This window comes from Sphaerodactylus townsendi, linkage group LG05, assembly GCF_021028975.2.
Source record: "Sphaerodactylus townsendi isolate TG3544 linkage group LG05, MPM_Stown_v2.3, whole genome shotgun sequence".
Taxonomy (NCBI): domain Eukaryota; kingdom Metazoa; phylum Chordata; class Lepidosauria; order Squamata; family Sphaerodactylidae; genus Sphaerodactylus; species Sphaerodactylus townsendi.
Genome location: NC_059429.1, coordinates 56,410,969 through 56,430,185, shown reverse-complemented (window position 1 = coordinate 56,430,185; position 19,217 = coordinate 56,410,969). Strand labels below are relative to the sequence as shown.

The 19,217-nt window shown below is 40.4% G+C and overlaps 1 protein-coding gene across 4 annotated transcripts in view; it reads right to left on the bottom strand.

Moving 5' to 3' along the window:
* Positions 1-19,217, bottom strand: part of NEGR1 (neuronal growth regulator 1) — a 744,190-nt gene that overhangs the window by 452,540 nt on the left and 272,433 nt on the right. For all 4 annotated transcript variants that reach the window (XM_048495755.1, XM_048495757.1, XM_048495758.1 and 1 more), the window contains exon 2: positions 2,116-2,348. In XM_048495755.1, the coding sequence (XP_048351712.1) occupies positions 2,116-2,348 (233 nt within the window). The remainder of the gene's footprint in view (positions 1-2,115; positions 2,349-19,217) is intronic.

Below are 19,217 nucleotides of genomic sequence, written 5' to 3'. Positions count from 1 at the left end.
TTACTAGTCCAATCATGCAGACTACCTGACCACAAAGTTAAGGATGTCAAGAGATGAGCCACTGTCTGAGTAAAATTCCACTTCAGGAATTTTTTTCCACTGGCTTGTTCAGCTAACAGCAATGTCCTTCCATCAGACCTATTAATTAGCTCACTAGCTTCATTGGCACAGACAGGAGGGGGGAATATGCTCATCTTCCAGAAGACTCTTTGAAGACACCATGGTGATTAACTGAAGGAGGTCAGGAAATCCATGGCCCACATTTTCTATAAAATGTAGTTGATCCTGCTGTGCCTTATTCCCATTCCCTATCCTATTTCCTTTCCTCAAGACCACTGCTGCGGATACTTTGGTAAAATATTTAAAGGTGAGGTTTTTTTTAAAATTTTGCATACTTGAACTGAAACTAAATATATTTTAAAACATCATTTCCCTATTTTCTTTCTAATAAAACTTATTTTGCTTTATGCTGTGTTGCTGTGAGTTCACTGGCCCAACCTAGGTTAAGCTTTGGCCGTTTCCTTATACGGGCAAAAGCAGCTGTCTGACCCAGGCCACCATTATGCACAAGAGCAGCTGCATCGCTTAGCCAGCGCCCTCGAGCTGCCGACTGGCCGCGAAGCGTGAGCGGCAGCCCGGTGAACGGCAGCGGCTTCAAGGCGCCTCCCCCCCACTCCCTCCCTGCACTTACCTTGTCCCCGGGCCTCTGGCGCGTTGCCGAGGCCTGGGAACACGCCTCCCTGCCCTGCGACGCTGGAGCAGGCGCGCAGGGCCGGGGGCATGTCCTCAGGCCTCGGCGACGTGCCAGAGGCCCGGGGACATGCCGGGTCGGCCGGGCGACGGCGCTCTGTGTCCTGGCACCGTCGTCCATGCAGACGGTCCCAGCGTCATCGGGTCGGCGCGAAATGTGCCGACCCAGCTGCTTCCGCCTCTGTGCGGAAACGGCTATATTATCAACATAGGGGCTTGCTACAGCATCTCAGATTCAAGGCAGGAGAATAAGTCTTAGACCACAGTGAGTCACCCTTGACAATGGCCTGAGTAAGTGAGAAAACATGATTACCAGGTGCACCATTCTATCTTAGGTGCTTTTTTTCTATGAAAACCTCAGTGCTTTGGCTGCTGTTGAACTCATTTGCCCTGGTAAAGGCTTCCCTGGCTTTTGTTATGGCTTGCTTTTGTGAGGCATCTTCAGACCTTCCCTCCACCCGCCAGCTTCTTCGGGCTGCTCCAGTTCTGAGCACCACCTGGTTCTTCTGTCTGCATCTGGAGCTGTGGATCCAGATAAAAGTCCTGTGTTGTCATTGCCAGGCTCTCTGCCAGTGGGGTCACTGGGAGCTGTGTGGCAGTGGAGATGCAATAGAGATATCTCAGACAAGGGCATGTGCAAAGGCTTATACATGTGCAATAGCACCTACCTTCTATTAGGTCAAGCACCTAGTTTTCACATTGTGCCAGTGAGCTATTTCTGATATTTGTTTGAGAATCTCCAGATTATTTCATTTTGCCCATTATTGTGGAAAATTCTTTCAAAAGGAGGAAGCCCAAAGTTGTTGCTGTGCACGTGGAAAATGACTGATAAAGCAGCACACACCTACTCCTGGAGCAGTGAAAAGAAGATACTTCTATATGAAAAATTTCATATAACAGTGTTATTTTCAAGCCTCATGCTTAATATCTTCAACTGTTTCTGATGAGCTCCTGTCCACAAAATATCATGTTATGAAACCTTAAGAAACTGATTAGAAATACTGGAAAGTATGCGTGTCACTATGCTCACAAACTGACAATCATCTAAATGAGATGAACTGGACGTATTCATTGGTATTTATCTTAGGATAGGCCTAGTTTTAGTATGTACATTTGACAGTCTCTGTTCACCAAAATGAGACATTTCCTGCAACATATATACATATGCATACACATCTTGCCATGTAAAGAAAAGAAGAATCAGCGGTGCTATATTTTTTCTAATCATTAAGAAAAATAGCCAACTAGCATGCTGGAGAATATTTAACATTTAACAGTTGCTGCACATAAAAATCTCCCTCCCCCCAATAGCCTATTTCAAACATAGTACTTTTGACCATATGTTAAAAGAAAATTGACTGATACCTTTGACTGTTAAATACACCTGCATTGTTCTAGGTATGTGTTGGGTCTGTACCGAACAAGTATACGGGCCATCATCTGACACATCCACATCCTGTATCTGAAGGCTGTACTCCCTTTTATTTGCTGTTGCAATTGACACTCGAGGATCTACTGACCACTTGTCTCCTCCTGCAAAAATTATACTTGACCGGTTCAGCCAGGCCCCTTTTGAAGCTCCATCTTCCAAATAACACCTGTAAGTTTCAAGAAAGAAACAAATTATTGAAATACAGAAACAATGTGTTTATGTGTGTTTTTTATAATCTACTCCTCAAAATTTTAAGACCTGATTTTTAGACCTGTAAACATGGCATCAAAATATGGAGCTCAATAACACAACATATTTATCTGATTCAACAACATATTCACATTCATTAGATTTGGTCCACAGATGTTCTTCTGCGAGTTTAATAATACTTATGCTAGCAGAGATGGTAACAGAGGGGATGATTGGGTCAATTAATCTGTCCCACGATAAACTCCTATTTTGCCCCCTATAGTTTTAGGACTGAACAGATGACAGGGAGTGGGGGAAATGTTCTGTTTTACAAGTATTTCTTTGTTCCTGATATTTTCAGTCCAGCCCTCTGAACCTATGTTTACTGAACACAGATTTGACTTCTGTCAGTAGCATGCATTTAGAATTTTTAAATAATCAACATGTTGTAAGGGGGGGGGAAAGAAAAACTTTTTTTAAAGTCCAGCAGAACATCAGTAGTGTCAGGGGTGTTGTATCTAGGTGATTGAGATGCATTCCTACCTCAAATTAATATCCAAAAAACAGTTGGTGACAATAACATCCCATTTCATGTCACAAGGGTTGGTTAAGATGACATAACAGTATAAAGATTAAGATACAGATTGAAATACAGGTTGGAATACAGGGGATGACATTCACTTCAGCGGCTATCATCCCCCCCAAAAGCCCGATGGAATAATTCCATTTTGCAGGCCCTGCAGAACTGCTCAAGGTCCCGCAGGGCCCTAATGGATGATGGTAGAGAGTTCCACCAGGCAGGGGCCAAGGCACTGAAAACCCTGGCCCGGGTGAAGGCTAGCCGCATCATAGAGGGGTCAGGGTCCAGGGACCACCAGTAAATTGGGGACATAGGGGGAGAGACGGTCCCTAAGATATGAGGGCCCCAGGCTGTGGAGTGCCTTAAAGGTTAACACCAACACCTTGGTGATCTGGTATTCTGTTGGGAGCCAGTGCAGCCGGTGCAGCACAGGAGAAATATGGTCCCATGTAGAGCTACCTGTAAGAAGCTGTGCCGCTGCATGCTGGACCAACTTCAACCTCCGGATCAGCCGCAAGGGAAGGTGAGTTGCAATAATTTAGTTTGGAGGTGATACTATATATATAATATTGCAGTACAAGAACATGAAATTGGAGCTCTGTTCATACTAAAAAATGTGAGGCAGTAGTGCTGTTTCAGGCAACTTGAAAGACTCCTGTCTCTCTAAACTTCATTTTGAAAATGTTCTGCTACAAATTGAAGAGTGGTTCTTTTAAATGAGCACAAAGTACAGCCACAGAATGAAATACACATCCATTGGAAAGAGTTTGACAGAATCTCTACACAATCCCTCAGGGGTTTGAACACCGTGCCTAAGATTGCTACAAAATCCCAAGCTGAATTCAACAGGGTAAGTTACTGCCAACAGTATGAAACTAATCAGTTGAAAAATAAGGAACAAGGTATATTGCAGAATCTAATTTGCAGCCAGTTTCATCCTCCTGCCAAATCAAAACCAGAGAGAAATCTTAAAAGGTTTGCATTAGAAGAAAGGCTGTTTGGGCATCTATTTTTAGACTACATGTACTGAAACAATAAACAAGATTAAAACATTAATATATTATTATATTAATATGATCAGTTAACCATTAGGAAATTGGAATAAATTGATATTCATAACTCATTATAAGCAAAGTTGTGTTGTCTTCTGGGAAATCTATTAATGCTAATTTAAAGTTCAGTATACTGTAGTCTTGATGCACTAACTGAGTAGGTTTTTTACAGATTTAGTGAAATCTTCCAAAAGATTAGTTCCTTACTTATTTAATAATTCAATGCATGATATTTTTTAAAAAAATGGTTATCAAATTTCACCAATGATACATTTTAAATAAAAATGACTGCCTTATGGACTGCCCTGTTGAAATGAACTTCATAAATAGCCATGGACAGACGTTTTCTGGGGTGGGGGGTGGGGCATTTGGATTTGCAGGGCTGAAAGATGGGTCAAAAATGCAACACACTCTCTACTATATCAATGCAGCATAGCCATCCATGCAGTTTTCTCTCTTGCCACATAAAGTTCCATTGCTCTAATAGTACCATGAAAAATCAAAACCACCCTAGAGAGCTTCATCACCTGGATCTTAATTTGCATGAGTTTCCGGACTCTCAAAATCATTGTTTGTTCCCTATGTCTATTTATGCCTATCAAACAATACCTATCAAACCTCATGTGATTTTACTAGTATGAGTAGGCAACTTAGCAGCTCTTTTGCACCACCTCAAAAGAAGTGGTCATGTTGAGCTAGGATGGGCTCAAGTCACAGCTGGGAACCTAAAAGCAACAAGCAGTTCTTCAAGTCCATCAAAAGTAGGAAGCCAGCTACGGAAGCAGTAGGTCCGTTAGATGATGAAGGAACAAAAGGTGTGCTAAAGGATGACAGGGAGATTGCAGAGAAGCTGAATGAATTCTTTGCATCTGTCTTCACCCAAGTGGAGGTGAGGAAAATTCCTGCACCTCAACCAAGCTTCTTGAGGCGAATCCGAGGAACTAGCGAAGATAGTGGTAGACAAGGATCTGGCAGCCATTGTTCTGGCAGCCACTGATAAACTAAATGCTACCAAATCCCCTGGCCCAGATTGCTTAAAGAGTTCTTAAAGAGCTCAACCATGAAATTGCTGATGTTCTCACATTAATATGCAACTTGTCCCTGAAATCTGCCTCCATCCCTGAAGACTGGAAGATGGCCAATGTCACACCAATCTTTAAGAAAGGATCTAGGGGGGATCCAGGAAATTACAGGCCAGTCAGTTTGACATCTGTTCCTGGTAAATTAGTAGAATCTGTCATTAAAGATAAAATTATAAAACATGAAGAAAAGCAAGGAAGAGTCAGCATGGCTTTTGCAGAGGCAAGTCCTGCCTTACAAACTTACTAGAGTTCCTTGAGGATGTAAACAGACATGTGGATAAGGGGGAACCAGTGGACATTGTCTACTTGGATTTCCAAAAGGTTTTAACAAAGTTCCTCACCAGAGACTATTGAGAAAGCTCAGTAATCAAGGAATAAGAGGAAAAGTCCTCCTATGGATTAAAAACTGGTTGAAGAACAGGAAGCAAAGGGTGGGTGTAAATGGGAAGTTCTCACAATGGAGAGATATAGGGAGTGGTGCCCCACAAGGATCCGTTTTGGGACCAGTGCTCTTTAACCTATTCATAAATGACCTGGAAGTAGGGGTGGGGAGCGTGGTGGCCAAGTTTGCAGATGATACCAAATTATGGAGGATGGTGAGAACCACAAAGGATTGCTAAGAGCTCCAAGCAGACCTTTATAAATTAGTTGAGTAGGCTAAGAAATGGCAAACGCAGTTCAATGTAGCAAAATGTAAAGTGATGCACATAGGGGCAAAGAATCCAAACTTCACATACACACTACAGGGGTCAGTGCTATCAGTCACAGACCAGGAAAGGGATTTGGGCATCTTAGTGGATAGTTCCATGGGAATGTCAGCTCAATGCATGGCAGCTGGGAAAAGGGAAAGGCGATGAGGGGGGTAATTAGGAAAGGAATTGATAATAGAACTGCAAAGATTGTCATGCCCTTATATAAAGCAGTGGTGCGACTGCACTTAGAGTACTGTGTTCAGTTCTGGTCGCCACATCTCAAAAAAGGATATTGAAGAGATAGAAACGTGCAGAGGAAGGCAATGAGGATGATTGAAGGATTGGAGCACCTTCTTTATGAGGAAAGGCTGCAGCGTTTGGGACTCTTTAGTTTGGAGAGGAGGCGGCTGAGGGGGGATATGATTGAAGTCTATAAAATTATCCATGGGGTAGAAAATGTTGACAGAGAGAATTTTCTCTCTCTTTCTCACAATACTAGAACCAGGGGGCATACATTGAAAATGCTGCGGGGAAGAATTAGGACTAACAAAAGGGAACATTTATTCACAGAACATGTGATTGGTGTTTGGAATATATTGCCACAGGAGGTGGTGATGGCTGCTAACCTGAATAGCTTTAAAAGATTTATGGAGGAGAAATTGATCTTTGGCTACCAATCTTGATCCTTCTTGATCTGAGATTGCAAATGCTTTAGCAGACCAGGTGCTTGGGAGAAGCAGAAGGCCATTGCTTTCACATCCTGCATGTGAGCTCCCAAAGGCATCTGGTTGGCCACTGTGAGTAGCAGAGTGCTGGACTAGATGGACTCTAGTCTGATCCAGCAGGCTTGTTCTTATGTTCTTAAAGGCAGAATGGAAATCAGTGGAAATCAGTTCCTTCCAGTTGAGCACCAATTAGTTAAGTCAAATGGGGACCCACAAGAAACTTGCAGAACATCTGTCCCATTTTCCCCACCTTACTTACTTCCCTCTCCTTCTACTCAGTTTCTCACTCTTTCCCCCTTCTGCTACCCCTTTTCTGACTCTCTTTCCTCCATGCCTGTCATTTTTCCTCTCTCTTTCTGCCTCTCATCCCATCACTATTTCTTTGTATCCCCATCACTCTCCCATCTTCCCACCTGCTTCTTTCCTTCTACACAGAAGCACCAGTGGCTCTCTTGGAGTCACAACAGATCTCCTGAAGTACAGAGATCAATTCTGCTTAGAGTTGCCTACTATAGGTTAGGAAATTCCTAGAGATTTGGGGACTGAGTCTTGGGTATTTTAGGCATGGGGAGGGAAGCAACTTCAGCAACTGGCAACCACTCATATTTCTCCCCAGAACATCTTAAATGCAGAACAGATTTGTGATACAATTATTGCCTACAAGTTGCATACATTCTTGCCTGTAAGTGAAACCGTTGTCCAATTCAAAGTCATTATATATCTCTTTATTCAGGTGAGTTACAGAGGAGTTTCAGAAGGCTTTCCATCTCAAAAAGACACATTAGAGTGGTTAGAGTGCCAGACTAGGATCTGGAAGACCCTGGTTGAATTCCCTACTCTGACGTGGAAGACTGATAGGTGTCTTTGGGCCAGTTACATGCAATTAGCTTAACCTTTCCTATCCCATAGAGTTATTATGAGCATAAAATGAAAAACAGGAGAATAGACTTGTGAGACACTTTTGGACACTCTTGAGGTGAAAAATAGAATATAAATAGAATATTATATCACCGCCACCATCATCAGAGATAGCAGGTGAGTCATGATTACAGCCTTTAGGACAGAAGATGTCCTCTAAGATGGAGGGTTGGCATTCAAAATGAACCCCTGTGATGTGTATCTCTAGTGGCTAGCTTAGTAGTGCCACTTCCAAGCCAAGTAAAAAGAGCTGATGAGAATGTAAAAGATGTGAATGTTCAGCAAAGGGGTCGGAGGGGAGCCTACAACACAGAGAAAGCAATGGTGGATAGCATAAAAGTATAAAAAAACACTGGCAGATGATGAAGAAATAATAGGAAGTTACGTTAAGGTAGGAAAGAAAGAGGTGGGAAATAGTTAATACTATTCCATCATGTCTCTTTTCCTTTGCTGAACTGCTGTTGAAGGTATTTATAAACTAGTAATAATACAGTGTCTCCTGTGAATGTGCCTCTAAAATCAATGTACATATTTTCTCACATCTTTTTTGCTTCTCCTTTATAACCAAACATGTCCAATTATGGATTGCATTTGTGATAAATACTACATATAGTCAGTGGTGGGATTCAGCAGGTTCGCACCACTTCAGCAGAACCGGTTGTTAAAATGGTGCTTGTAAACAACAAGTTGTTAAATTATTTGAATCCCACCACCAGAACCAGTTGTTAAATTATTTGAATCACATCACTGCATGTAGTGGAGGTGGTGGAGGAAAACACAGATTTGGGGTCACCAGGAATGAAAAGGAAAGGTGCCAAACTGGCAGTAGAATTGACAATGTTACCATGTTTATTTCTATTACAGCAACAGCCTGAATTGTTTACTTATATGAATATACCCCAAGCATGTTAAAATATTTTGATTTGTTTAGTTTAATTTTCCTTTGAGACTATTTTCATGATTATAGAGATATGTAATACCATTTCGGATCTGAGATTCCCAAGTATGTCTTCCCAGTATCTGAGAGATAATAGTAGATAAACTGTTTAGAATAACATATTTGTATTTATGGAGCTCTGCTGACCAAAAAGTCTGGCATTAGATGCTCCACTGTGATGCTGAATCGGGGGGGGGGGGGGGATTGATTAAGCCATTAGTAAAGTCAGTGTAGAAAAATTGAACTTCTATTTTCCTCTACCTATCTCTAATCTTTTGGCATTGGGCCATATGCAGAGCAATCCTATGCAGAGTTATTCCAATATAAACCCATGGAAATGAATAATGTTAGACTGAAGTAACTTTGCACAAGATAGCAATCTGTGTGGCCCTAATGCTAGCACAAATATTACCACACTGTGGTCAGTTGCTCTGGTCAATTTCTGTAATACAAGCAAAATAAGTTACCTTTTGTTGATCTACAGTGATTCGCGACCTTTTGTCACTTGCATACCCCTTGGCAACTCATTTCTAAAAATTGTACCTCCGTATCAGCAAACCCCTTACATAATTGTTCATATACTCACAAACACTCTGGTTTGTTCCCCTGGGAGTAAGTGTACCCCAGTTTGGGAACCACTACCCTAGATTAATATTTATAGTTTCAAGACTGGCCATCGTTACACAGAACTGAGAAATGTGCTTGTTAATCATATGGAATGCCTATAATCCATTTTTATTTAGGTGTAGTTTTACTTTAAAACACATTTGCACTGCGATAGGTATATATAGGGTATTGAAATGTGATAAAGTTGTATAATAACCTAATCAATTGACAATAAATTATTGATTGATTTAATATAGGATTTGCTCCCTCACAGCCATTGGATGCATCCACAAATGCCATCAAAAACAATTCATTCCATTACTTTTTCTAAAAAGTTGTCCAAACCCACTCACCCACCCCACATACATGTATTAACCAAATCAAATCTTAGGAGTCATTAATTAAAGATTAAAGCCACCTCTCCTTGCATATTCAAAGTTAACTCCAATGAAAACTATGTTCAAACAGATAGGGTTAGCCAGGTACTTGCACAGCTGTCTCCACAACCTAATGGACAGTTCTGAAGCTGTCAGTACAGTAGCCTTCAAAAAGACTGCAAATCAGCCAGATGCTGTGACATGTGTTTTGCAACTGAAAAACTTTTCTCACTGATCCACACAGAAATTACAACTTTATGGACATCAAGGCTTTAATGCTGAAATGGAGGACATGAAACAAAGTTAGCGGGAAAGAAGAATCAGATTTGCACCACACTGTGTTATTTGCTTCCCCCATTAAAACACCTCAGCAAACACCAAATTCATGATAATGCTTACTGTTCCTGAGTATTCTCTAAAATGAGTCTCTCAATACATTTCTGAACAGAAGTGCATGCATTAATACAATATTTGAAAAACGTGATATTTATTCAAATGTATTCAGTTAATAATAGCTGATTGTCCTGACCTGGATAGCTTCACGCTAGCCTGATCTTGTCAGCCTTCAGAAGCTAAGCAGAGTCAGTCCTAGTTAATATTTGGATGGGCAATCTCCAAAGAATACCAGAGGTTGTGACACACAGGTAATGGCAGGTAATGGCAAACCACCTCTGAACATTTATTGCCTTGAAAACTCTGCATGGCTACCGTAAGTCAGCTGTGATTTAGAACAAAAAATAATAACAGATGGATCTGCCAATATTTAAAGGTAACAGTCCCCTAGGCGAACACCAGGTCATTGCTGACCCATGGGGTGACATCACATCACAATTTTTACTGGGCAGTCTTTGTTTATGGGATGGTTTGTTTATGGGATTGCCTTCCCCAATTTGGCTATCTGAAAATGACTTCTGACAGGATCAAATTCAGGCCATGAGCAGAATTTGAATGTAGTACTGCAGCATACCATACTGTGCCATGAAGAAGAAGAAGAAGAAGAAGAAGAAGAAGAAGAAGAAGAAGAAGAAGAAGAAGAAGAAGAAGATATTCCCCCCTTTCTCTCCTGTAAGGAGACTCAAAGGGGCTTACAAACTCCTTACACTTCCCCCCTCACAACAAACACCTTGTGAGGTATGTGGGGCTGAGAGAGCTCAAAAGAACTGTGACTAGCCCAAGGTCACCCAGCTGGCATGTGTTGGAGTGTACAGGCTAATCTGAATTCCATGGAGCTCTTGACAATATTTACCAAGATTTTAATTTTGTAAAGTCAAGCTTGAATCCCACAGACACATTAGGGGCAAATTTCTCATTCGTGTTGGCTGTTCAGTGGCAACCTAGGTAAAGTGTGGTGATAGTAGTAATCCTGTTCTGTTTCAGAACACATTGCAGTCCTCTTAAAACTTGGGCCCTGAATTAGGAACCCCTCAACCATTATTTTAGGACTGTTTGGAAAAGCATAGGAGATGAGCCTATGGTGCGCAACCTGGTGACTTCATCAAGTTACCATTTAACTCACACTGACATTGAAAAGTCATCATGCATGGGGAGACCAAGTCTCATGCTAGTCATTATTGCAATAAAGTGCTACAAAGACAAGTAATGACTTCAAGGAATGTTAGGATTTCACTGAGAATAACAAAAAACAGTGAAGACAAAAAGAAGACAGCACTTGAACCTGAGACCTTAAGCATGTAAAGCACAGCACTTACAAATTAGCTTGCTCACACTAAGCTCAACACTGCAGCCATAGATTATGTCAAGTATGTCATTACAGATGACAGTTTTTGAACATCACACAGATCTTCCATCTCTAATCATCTATGAATGTCAAAATATAATCCTGGTTGTGGAACTGGTAGCTGTAATCATACTAAAATAAGCACAATGATTTATATTCCACATGGATAGTGAACAGGTTTCTCCCTACTAAAAAGAATCAGATTATTCATCATCTCTAAAATGTAGCATTTAGAATCTTATTGTTCTTACTGCTGCACTGGAATTCATTCAAAAAAGAAACACTTAGTTTCCAAAATGATAGTACATTTATTTTGTGTAATTTAAATACAAATTATGCAGTACATTCATTATCACTGAATATTGATTATGAAATTCCACCATTCCCCCTTCAGTTATTTTTACTTTTCAACTTCTCACTGGTCACCGTAAGATTACACATAAATACAGCTGATTAATAAAAAGTCCTTATGAAGCAATTATTTCTTATGAATAAAGAATGACTATACAGCAAAATTAATTAAATGCAGCACTGCAGTCATTAGACAGCAGTAACATTAATCCTTATATTTCTCATGTCTCTTGAGAAACTTTTATATGAGTAAGATTTTCTATTTATGAAAAGATTACTGTGTATGAGCAGCAGCAAAGGTCTAGTTTATTTTTTTGCACTTCAAACTGTAATGACTTAACACAGCAATTAAAATATATTTGCTGAGATCAGTTATCATCATAGCTAACTGGAAATGTATACTTATTTCATCACATGTGCATTGATTGAAGACATTTTATATATTAACCAGTTAATAATCAAGAGTTTTTACACACATTTCCCACATTTACCAGATGATAAGTAACCTTTCTGATGTTTTCTTTTTAGCATGTTCATAAATTTCACTTGGACAGTGTGCATATTGACTTGCCAAGGTGTGAAATTCCATCATCTGGGGCACATACTCCATGACTTCTTGGACCTGACCATGCAGTTTCCATTTTCCATCACAATAAGCTCCGCATATATGCACAGAATCCACAATATCCTTTACTAGTATATAAGTTCTGATTATTGTGAGTTGAGTGGAGAATGGGGGGAGTGTGCAGTTTTAATCTTAGTATATTATTGTAACCCTACAGAGGGCCAAAGAAAAGAAAACATCACATTTGCTTGTATCAGGGACAACCAAATCAGCACTACAAATGCAGTGTATGGATGTAGCAGCTTCCCTGAGCTTCCTGAAATGTTTCACAATCTTAGCAGGAAACCAGACCTCCTGAAAAAGGTCTGACTCTGCTCAACCAGTAAGGAAGGATAAGCAAATGTTTTCTGTTTCATTTTTGTTTAGATTCTGTCAACCCTGCCTGATTTCCACTTTTCATAATTCTATATACAGTATGTATGCATGCAGTGTTTGCCATGCATCTATAACTTATACTTAAATTACAATGCTAATTTACTGTCACACACAATATTTGTGTCCAGTTTAGGAGGAAGGGGATGTGAATAAATAGAAAAGGCCCTTCCCCTAGGTTTGGAATCCCAATGCCAACGGGATCCATCATTAAGATCTATGGTTCCCTTATACCACCGGGACCATTACCCCCTCTTGCTAAAGGGACTAGGTCTAGATAGGACGCCATCCTGATATATTGATATACTATAATTGCTGTTTTTATTATAACTTATGGACGCTTATGATGTTTTATGTGATTTTATGATGTACACCGCCCAGAGCCCTTCGGGGATTGGGCGGTATATTAAATCAAATAAATAATAATAATAATAATAATAACAAAGAATTATATTTGCAATCCTTCCAAAGCAGCAGCAAAAATAAAAATGAGGACATTTGGGTCACAGAGGTGAGATTCTTGAGTCATCCCTTTCAGTGGTAAGGGAATTACATTTTCCACGTACACTGAGGAAATCTACTAAGTACATTTACAGATGGATCTTTATGGGCTTCCAGTTCTCTCAGATAGCAACACAGCCTTGAAATCAGGCATAATTTCTTTCTCTGTCTCCTAGTGCTAATATCTTTCTCTTTCTTTATGACCCAACCCATTTTTTCTGCTACCAATTTCCATAATTAATTTACATGTTCTGCAATGGGATTCCAATCTGCTGACTGCAATGGAAATATGTGGATGACAGAAAAATTGAGGTTTTTAAAGTCTTGCCCGGTTAATCTTTGCATATGTAAATTCTATGGATCTAAATTTGGAATAGTACTTGCAAGACAATATAAGTTAATAAATTCCTTTGTGTAAAAAACAACCCCAAATACACAAAACAATACAACAGTATTTGTATTGTTGAAGGCTTTCATGGCCGGAATCACTGGGGTGCTGTGTGGTTTCCAGGCTGTATGACTGTGTTCCAGCAGCATTCTCTCCTGACGTTTCGCCTACATCTGTGGCTGGCATCTTCAGAGGATCTGATGGTTGGAAAGGAAAGCAAGTGGAGTATATATACCTGTGAGTAAAGGTCAATAGGTGAGGGCATCTGAATAGGAGTGGCCTGGCAAGAGAGTAACAATGAAGTGTAGCATGTGAGTAACAATGGAGATAGCAAGGTCAATAGGTGAGGCATCTGAATAGAAGTAGTCTGGCCTTTGTTCCCTTTGATTGTCTATAGTCATCATGTGTCTGTGTGGAGCTGATTAGTCACTGTCTTGACTCTAGTGTTTTTCAAAACTGGCAGCCAAATTCTGTTCATTTTCATGGTTTCTTCCTTTCTGTTGAAATTGTGCATGTGCTTGTGGATTTCAATGGCTTCTCTGTATTTGTATAAATAGCTAAACACAGAGGTGTAACAGAACAGAAACGTGCAGAAGATAAAGTCTTTGAATTCAGTTAAGCAACTGGTTATTGCTTGATTAGCAAAAGTTCAACTTTTCTTGTCCACCAAGTACCAAAATCTTTCAATGCAGTCCTCTTGCTTAAAGGAACAAATGACACATCACAGATACCAATATTCCATCTTCAGCATGAAAAATGAAGCCCTTGCACAAGACAAGAGCCTGGAAATTTTATAGCCCCTCAACAGACTCTCCCTCTATTGGGATAATCTGTTCATGGTGTTACACCAGGAACAGACAGAAGTAAGAGGGATGATGGGAATGACTGGGGTATACATTAGTTAGCAACCCCTTGATGTAATCTAGTTCTACTTGATTTTCTTCACTGTGGAAGCTTCCTGGGAAAAATAATTGTTGAATTGTCTGGCAGAAAAATAAAATTTAACTCCAATACAGTCTATATACTAATCATTCAGAATATTTAGATAGTGCTTCACTGACAAACAACAGTTATCTGTATAAACATTGAACTCCTTTAGGTTTAAAGCAGTGTTTGCAGCATATTTATTCTAATGATGCCACTTTGTTGTTTATTGAAATCCTGCTTTCTCTTCAGTGGCAACCCACTTAGTACTCACAGCCAGTTTGCTACAGTGTTCTGTTCATCTCTCTCAGAAATGAATACAGAGACACAATTGCTGGCATTTCTGTCAAGGCTCTGACCACTTTCTGGATTATGGAGATGGCCTGGGCTGTTTACAGAATTACTCCAACTGCCCTTGCCCCTGAAGAGAGTCAAGGAATTCCACTACTTAATTGGGGAGCTGATGGCCATGAAACAATAGGGACAATGATAGAGTATCATATTAGACCCTATTCTATGGCAGTGATGACAGCAAATAAGGAAATGTTTATCCACCACCATTGTGTCTGCATATAATTGTCCAGGTGAGCTGTTCATGTGGTTCATGGACTTCTACTGCATAACTTCAAGGATTTGGACCCTAATCATGGACAACCTGATGTGGTCTATTTGCCACTTAGTTTTCAGACAGAATTGCTCAGATATGCCCTGAGTCACATAGTCCAATCCATATGGATACCTTTTAGCTTGTGGACCCAAAGGATTTGGACAAGATTCTACCAGGACTTGCAGTGTTCTCTATCTTTGCCCTTTCTGGCTAAAAACAGCTGCCAGAGGGGGCTGACTGAATGACAAAGGGGAGTAGTAAATGCTTTATTGAAAGTTGAGGCAGTGATTAGGCTTGCTCTGGAAAAAAAAACCTGTCCCTGAGACCTACTATGTTAAAAAATTCCAGTCTTCAATCTTCCATTCTTGGGCAAGTGGGTTGTTGCTTTTAGCTGCAGGGGCTCTTGGAAAAGACTGATTTTCTGGACTTATTTCAATCTGATTTCAGTCAACGATTTGGAACAGATACTGCTTTTGTTGCTTTGGTTAATGACCTCTACTGAAAACTAGGCAGGGAGAATGTGACCCTGCTAGTTCTACTGGATCTCTCAGCAGCTTTTGATTTTATTGACCATAATATCCTATTGATGCTATTGATATTCTGAGCCAGTGCTTGAAGTCAGTAATGAGCGGGGTAAGGGTGAAACAAGCTGAAAGCTTAATCCTGGCAAGACAAAGATTTGCTTTAGACCGCCCCTGTCTTGGGTGGGGTTATATTCCCCTTAAAAGGTCAGGTTTGCAGCTCAGGATAGACATAAATGCCTACTGTGGCTTGGAGTGTGTTTGTCCAGTTCTGGTTGTCCATCGGCTGCATTTATTTCTGATTCAGCCACAGTGACCCATGCCTTAATTACATCTAGACTGGCCTATTCAATATGTTCTTCTTCGGGCTACCCTTGAAGAGTGTTTGGAAGAAGCAGTTCGTTCAGAATGCTGCAGTTAGACTGCTGGTTGGGGTCAGCTATCAGGACCATATGTTCTCAATACTACAGCAATTACACTGGACACTGATCTGCTCCCAAGCTCAATTCAAGGTGTTAGTTTTGACCTTTAAAGCCCTCCATGGATTAGAATCAGATAAATGTTTTAAGGAAATAAATACAGTTGTGACCCCAGTAGTAATCCCAGCCACCAGGGAGAAGCTGACATGTTCTATGAATGGAAAGTTACACAAGCTGTTTCTCTGAAGTCAAATAAAACAGAAGTTTAAAAATATGCAACCTGTTCACTGGTAAAGTTTCATAATTGTATTTGATGAGACAGTTAACAAACCTAATTTTTGGCATAGTCAATTGGTTTATAAAGACCATCTTTGCCTGGCGTGTTTTTATGCCACATCTTGCCCAGAGTGTATGCCAGGATTAATGGATGCACCTGTAAAAGCATCCCTGCTTTAATTTGCTCTGCATTTGGGCTGTGTAGTGTGGGAGCAGTTCATTCTGGTTCCAAATGATTGGAACGCACTCTGAACAGGTTGAAGGAGTGTAGTGTACTTTATCTTCCTTGGCACCTTCATCACAACATATGCCTACCCTGAAAACCTAATTTCAATTCTAGTTGATTTTGGAGCTCATCACTGTGCAGCCGAGTGACCTGTTGACTTCCTTAGAACTGCTATTTTTAAATTCATTGCTGGGTTAAAAATACTAGCTCAGATGTCAGATTCTTCCATCCTCTGCATACGCAGCAATATCATTCCACTAACAAATATTTTCAGATGCTTGCAGGCCAGATATTAAATAGAATCAAGCCCAATTTTCTTATTGGTTTGACTCTCAGTAGAATATATGTCAATGAACCACAGCTAATGAAAGATAGGATTCTGTCTTTTTTGTGCAGGATGCAGTTCTCAGTCACACGTCTCTTCATGCTCCTTGATTCATGGGGTGAATCACTCAGTATGATTAGAGAAGCATTTTCAGAGGTCTGTAATATCACCCTTCCTTTATAAAATATCAGATCTAGGTTTAAATACAATGTACACTTGAGAAGGCCCTAAGATTTATAGATTTACAAACTCATTATTACATTATTATACTTTAGATTAATCCACAATAGCTTCCCTTGTATTGGATACTTATGGTCCACTATGTAGAATCGACTCGAGTTACTGAGCATCCCTTTGGTTGAGTTCTCTCTGTTCCCTTCCATCTTGACCCTAAGACAAGTTTTGCCCATAATATGAAGCTGAGAAAATGAGTTTTGTGTTTGAGGTAGGCCAAAACTCAGTTTCTGAACCTCATGTGATTGGCAGAGCTAGGCTTAGGGCCACGATGGAGCAAGCCAGAGAAAGCCATAAGTGAATGAGTATGTTCAGGAGTAGTTCTGAATACTTCCATCATTTTCATTGGGGAAAAAAAGCCTCAGTCCTCATACCACTAATTAGAATCTCTCAGTAATAAATCAAGATTAGTTTAGTCCATTCTCAGCATTCAAACCTTAAAAAGAACTAAATCCTGTGTTATCATTTCCCATTAAAAAAAGTCATAGTTCAGAGCTATCCAATTAGAACTGGTAGTCAAAAATAGAAGTGCAGTGAGATAACTGTCTCCAACACACCTCTTTTCCTCAGGGATCTTTCTTACATTCCTTATTTTAAAATGTTTGAGGACTCCAGAAGTCCTTCCTACTTACCTTCATCATTCAGGGACTGTATCTCTGTGCTACAAGGGAATTCCTTTCCCTTTTTACAAGCCCTGGAAAAAGGGAACCTTTTGCTAATGGTTACACTATTATTCCTCTACACTACACATTGCTATATGTTTTACATATATGTTTTACATATATGCTTATGCCCTGTTTCATATTTCTGGAGTGTACTGCTTCATGAGCTCAATCCTGCCCTATGATCTGTGCTTTTGCTTGAAGAAGACCTTGTACTCTGTCTAGTTTCAAACCACCCAAGTTGGTAAGCTGTTTCTCCCCCACACACCCCATTTGAATTATGGCTTATTTCCTGCCATTATGAATTCTGCTATGATGGTCTTGGCTTTATCATCTTACTGCACTTGGTTGGGTTTTTGCTTCTGCTACCTTCTCTCCTTTTCTTAACAACACTGACTACATGGATATTTGGGATATTGGCATCTTTACATGGACATTCTAGTTTTTGATAGTGTTGTATGCCTGAAATTATCATGACTGCTTCATTATGCTAATTATTTCCCTCAACCAAACTATCTCTGGCTGATTACCCACCAGCATTCTGATGTGCAGTGGGACTGGAAGCTCATTGGGGCAAGAAATCTTGTCCCAACGTGCTTCCTCTTTGTGGCATGCCATGAGTGGAGGTGGATCGGGGCAAGATTTCTTGCCTTACATGTTCCTCTTGTTCCATGCATGCTTCTTGCTTTCCATGTGGAAAGCAAGAACACTTCTGGCATGACTTTTCAGGCCAGAGCAAGACGAGGGCAGGTAATCAGCCTGCAGTGGGCAACTAGCCTCTGACTTCACCCTATTCAAGGTCTTAGCACTACTTTGAGACTGGCAAGTGTGTATAGCTTTTTAATTACACTATCTGGTCATCTGATGAAAACATGCAATGGATTTACATGCTAATGGATGCTGAGTCATCTTGAACAGAATCCCTGATGCAAAAGAACATCTGCTTTTGATTTTCAGGATAAAGCTGTTTCTCAAATCCATCTGCGCATGATACTGTGACAAAAGTTCCCCAAAACACACTCAAGCAGATCTTTTAAAAGTTATCCTTCTGCAAGAACTTGTCCCCAGGGAAAGTTTCTTGTGTGTGTGCATGTGAGTGTGTGTACCACTGTAGGGTTTTCAAGGCAAAATGTGATACATTCTTCATCTTCAAAAGTATTTATATTTAGCTTATCATGTGATTTGAGGTTACAAGATCACATGTTGTTCATTCAACTGCACTCCTTATGTGTTGAGGTCAGTTTGGATATCTGAATTGTGCCATATTTGTTTGTATGGTCATTCCTCAGCTCAACCCCCCTCCCCCCAAAAAAGCTGGGATACTAATCTGGTCTGTGGTCATCAGAGGGAAGAAAGGTTGAAATGGAACAGGCTGCTTGCCTCAGTCATACAAGGGAAACTACAGTAACTATTCACCAAATGACTAAAATGGGACATCTGGACCAGGGAAATAGGTGAGTACTTCAGGCCCAAGTGTGAGGGCTAATGGGTGAATTAGGAGGAGCAGATGACTGGAGTAAGACTAGAAAGGGAAATAAAAGGCAGGCTTCTGCTTCACAGAAAGGCTAGGAAAGAAAGATCCACTGGAGACGAAGACAGAGTGCTATTCCAGGAGTAAAAAGGAAGACGCTGTGGTGTTCAGCTGGCATCTTACCTTCCCCAGTTCCAATGAGATCCAACATAGAAAGACATAGATCCAACATAGATC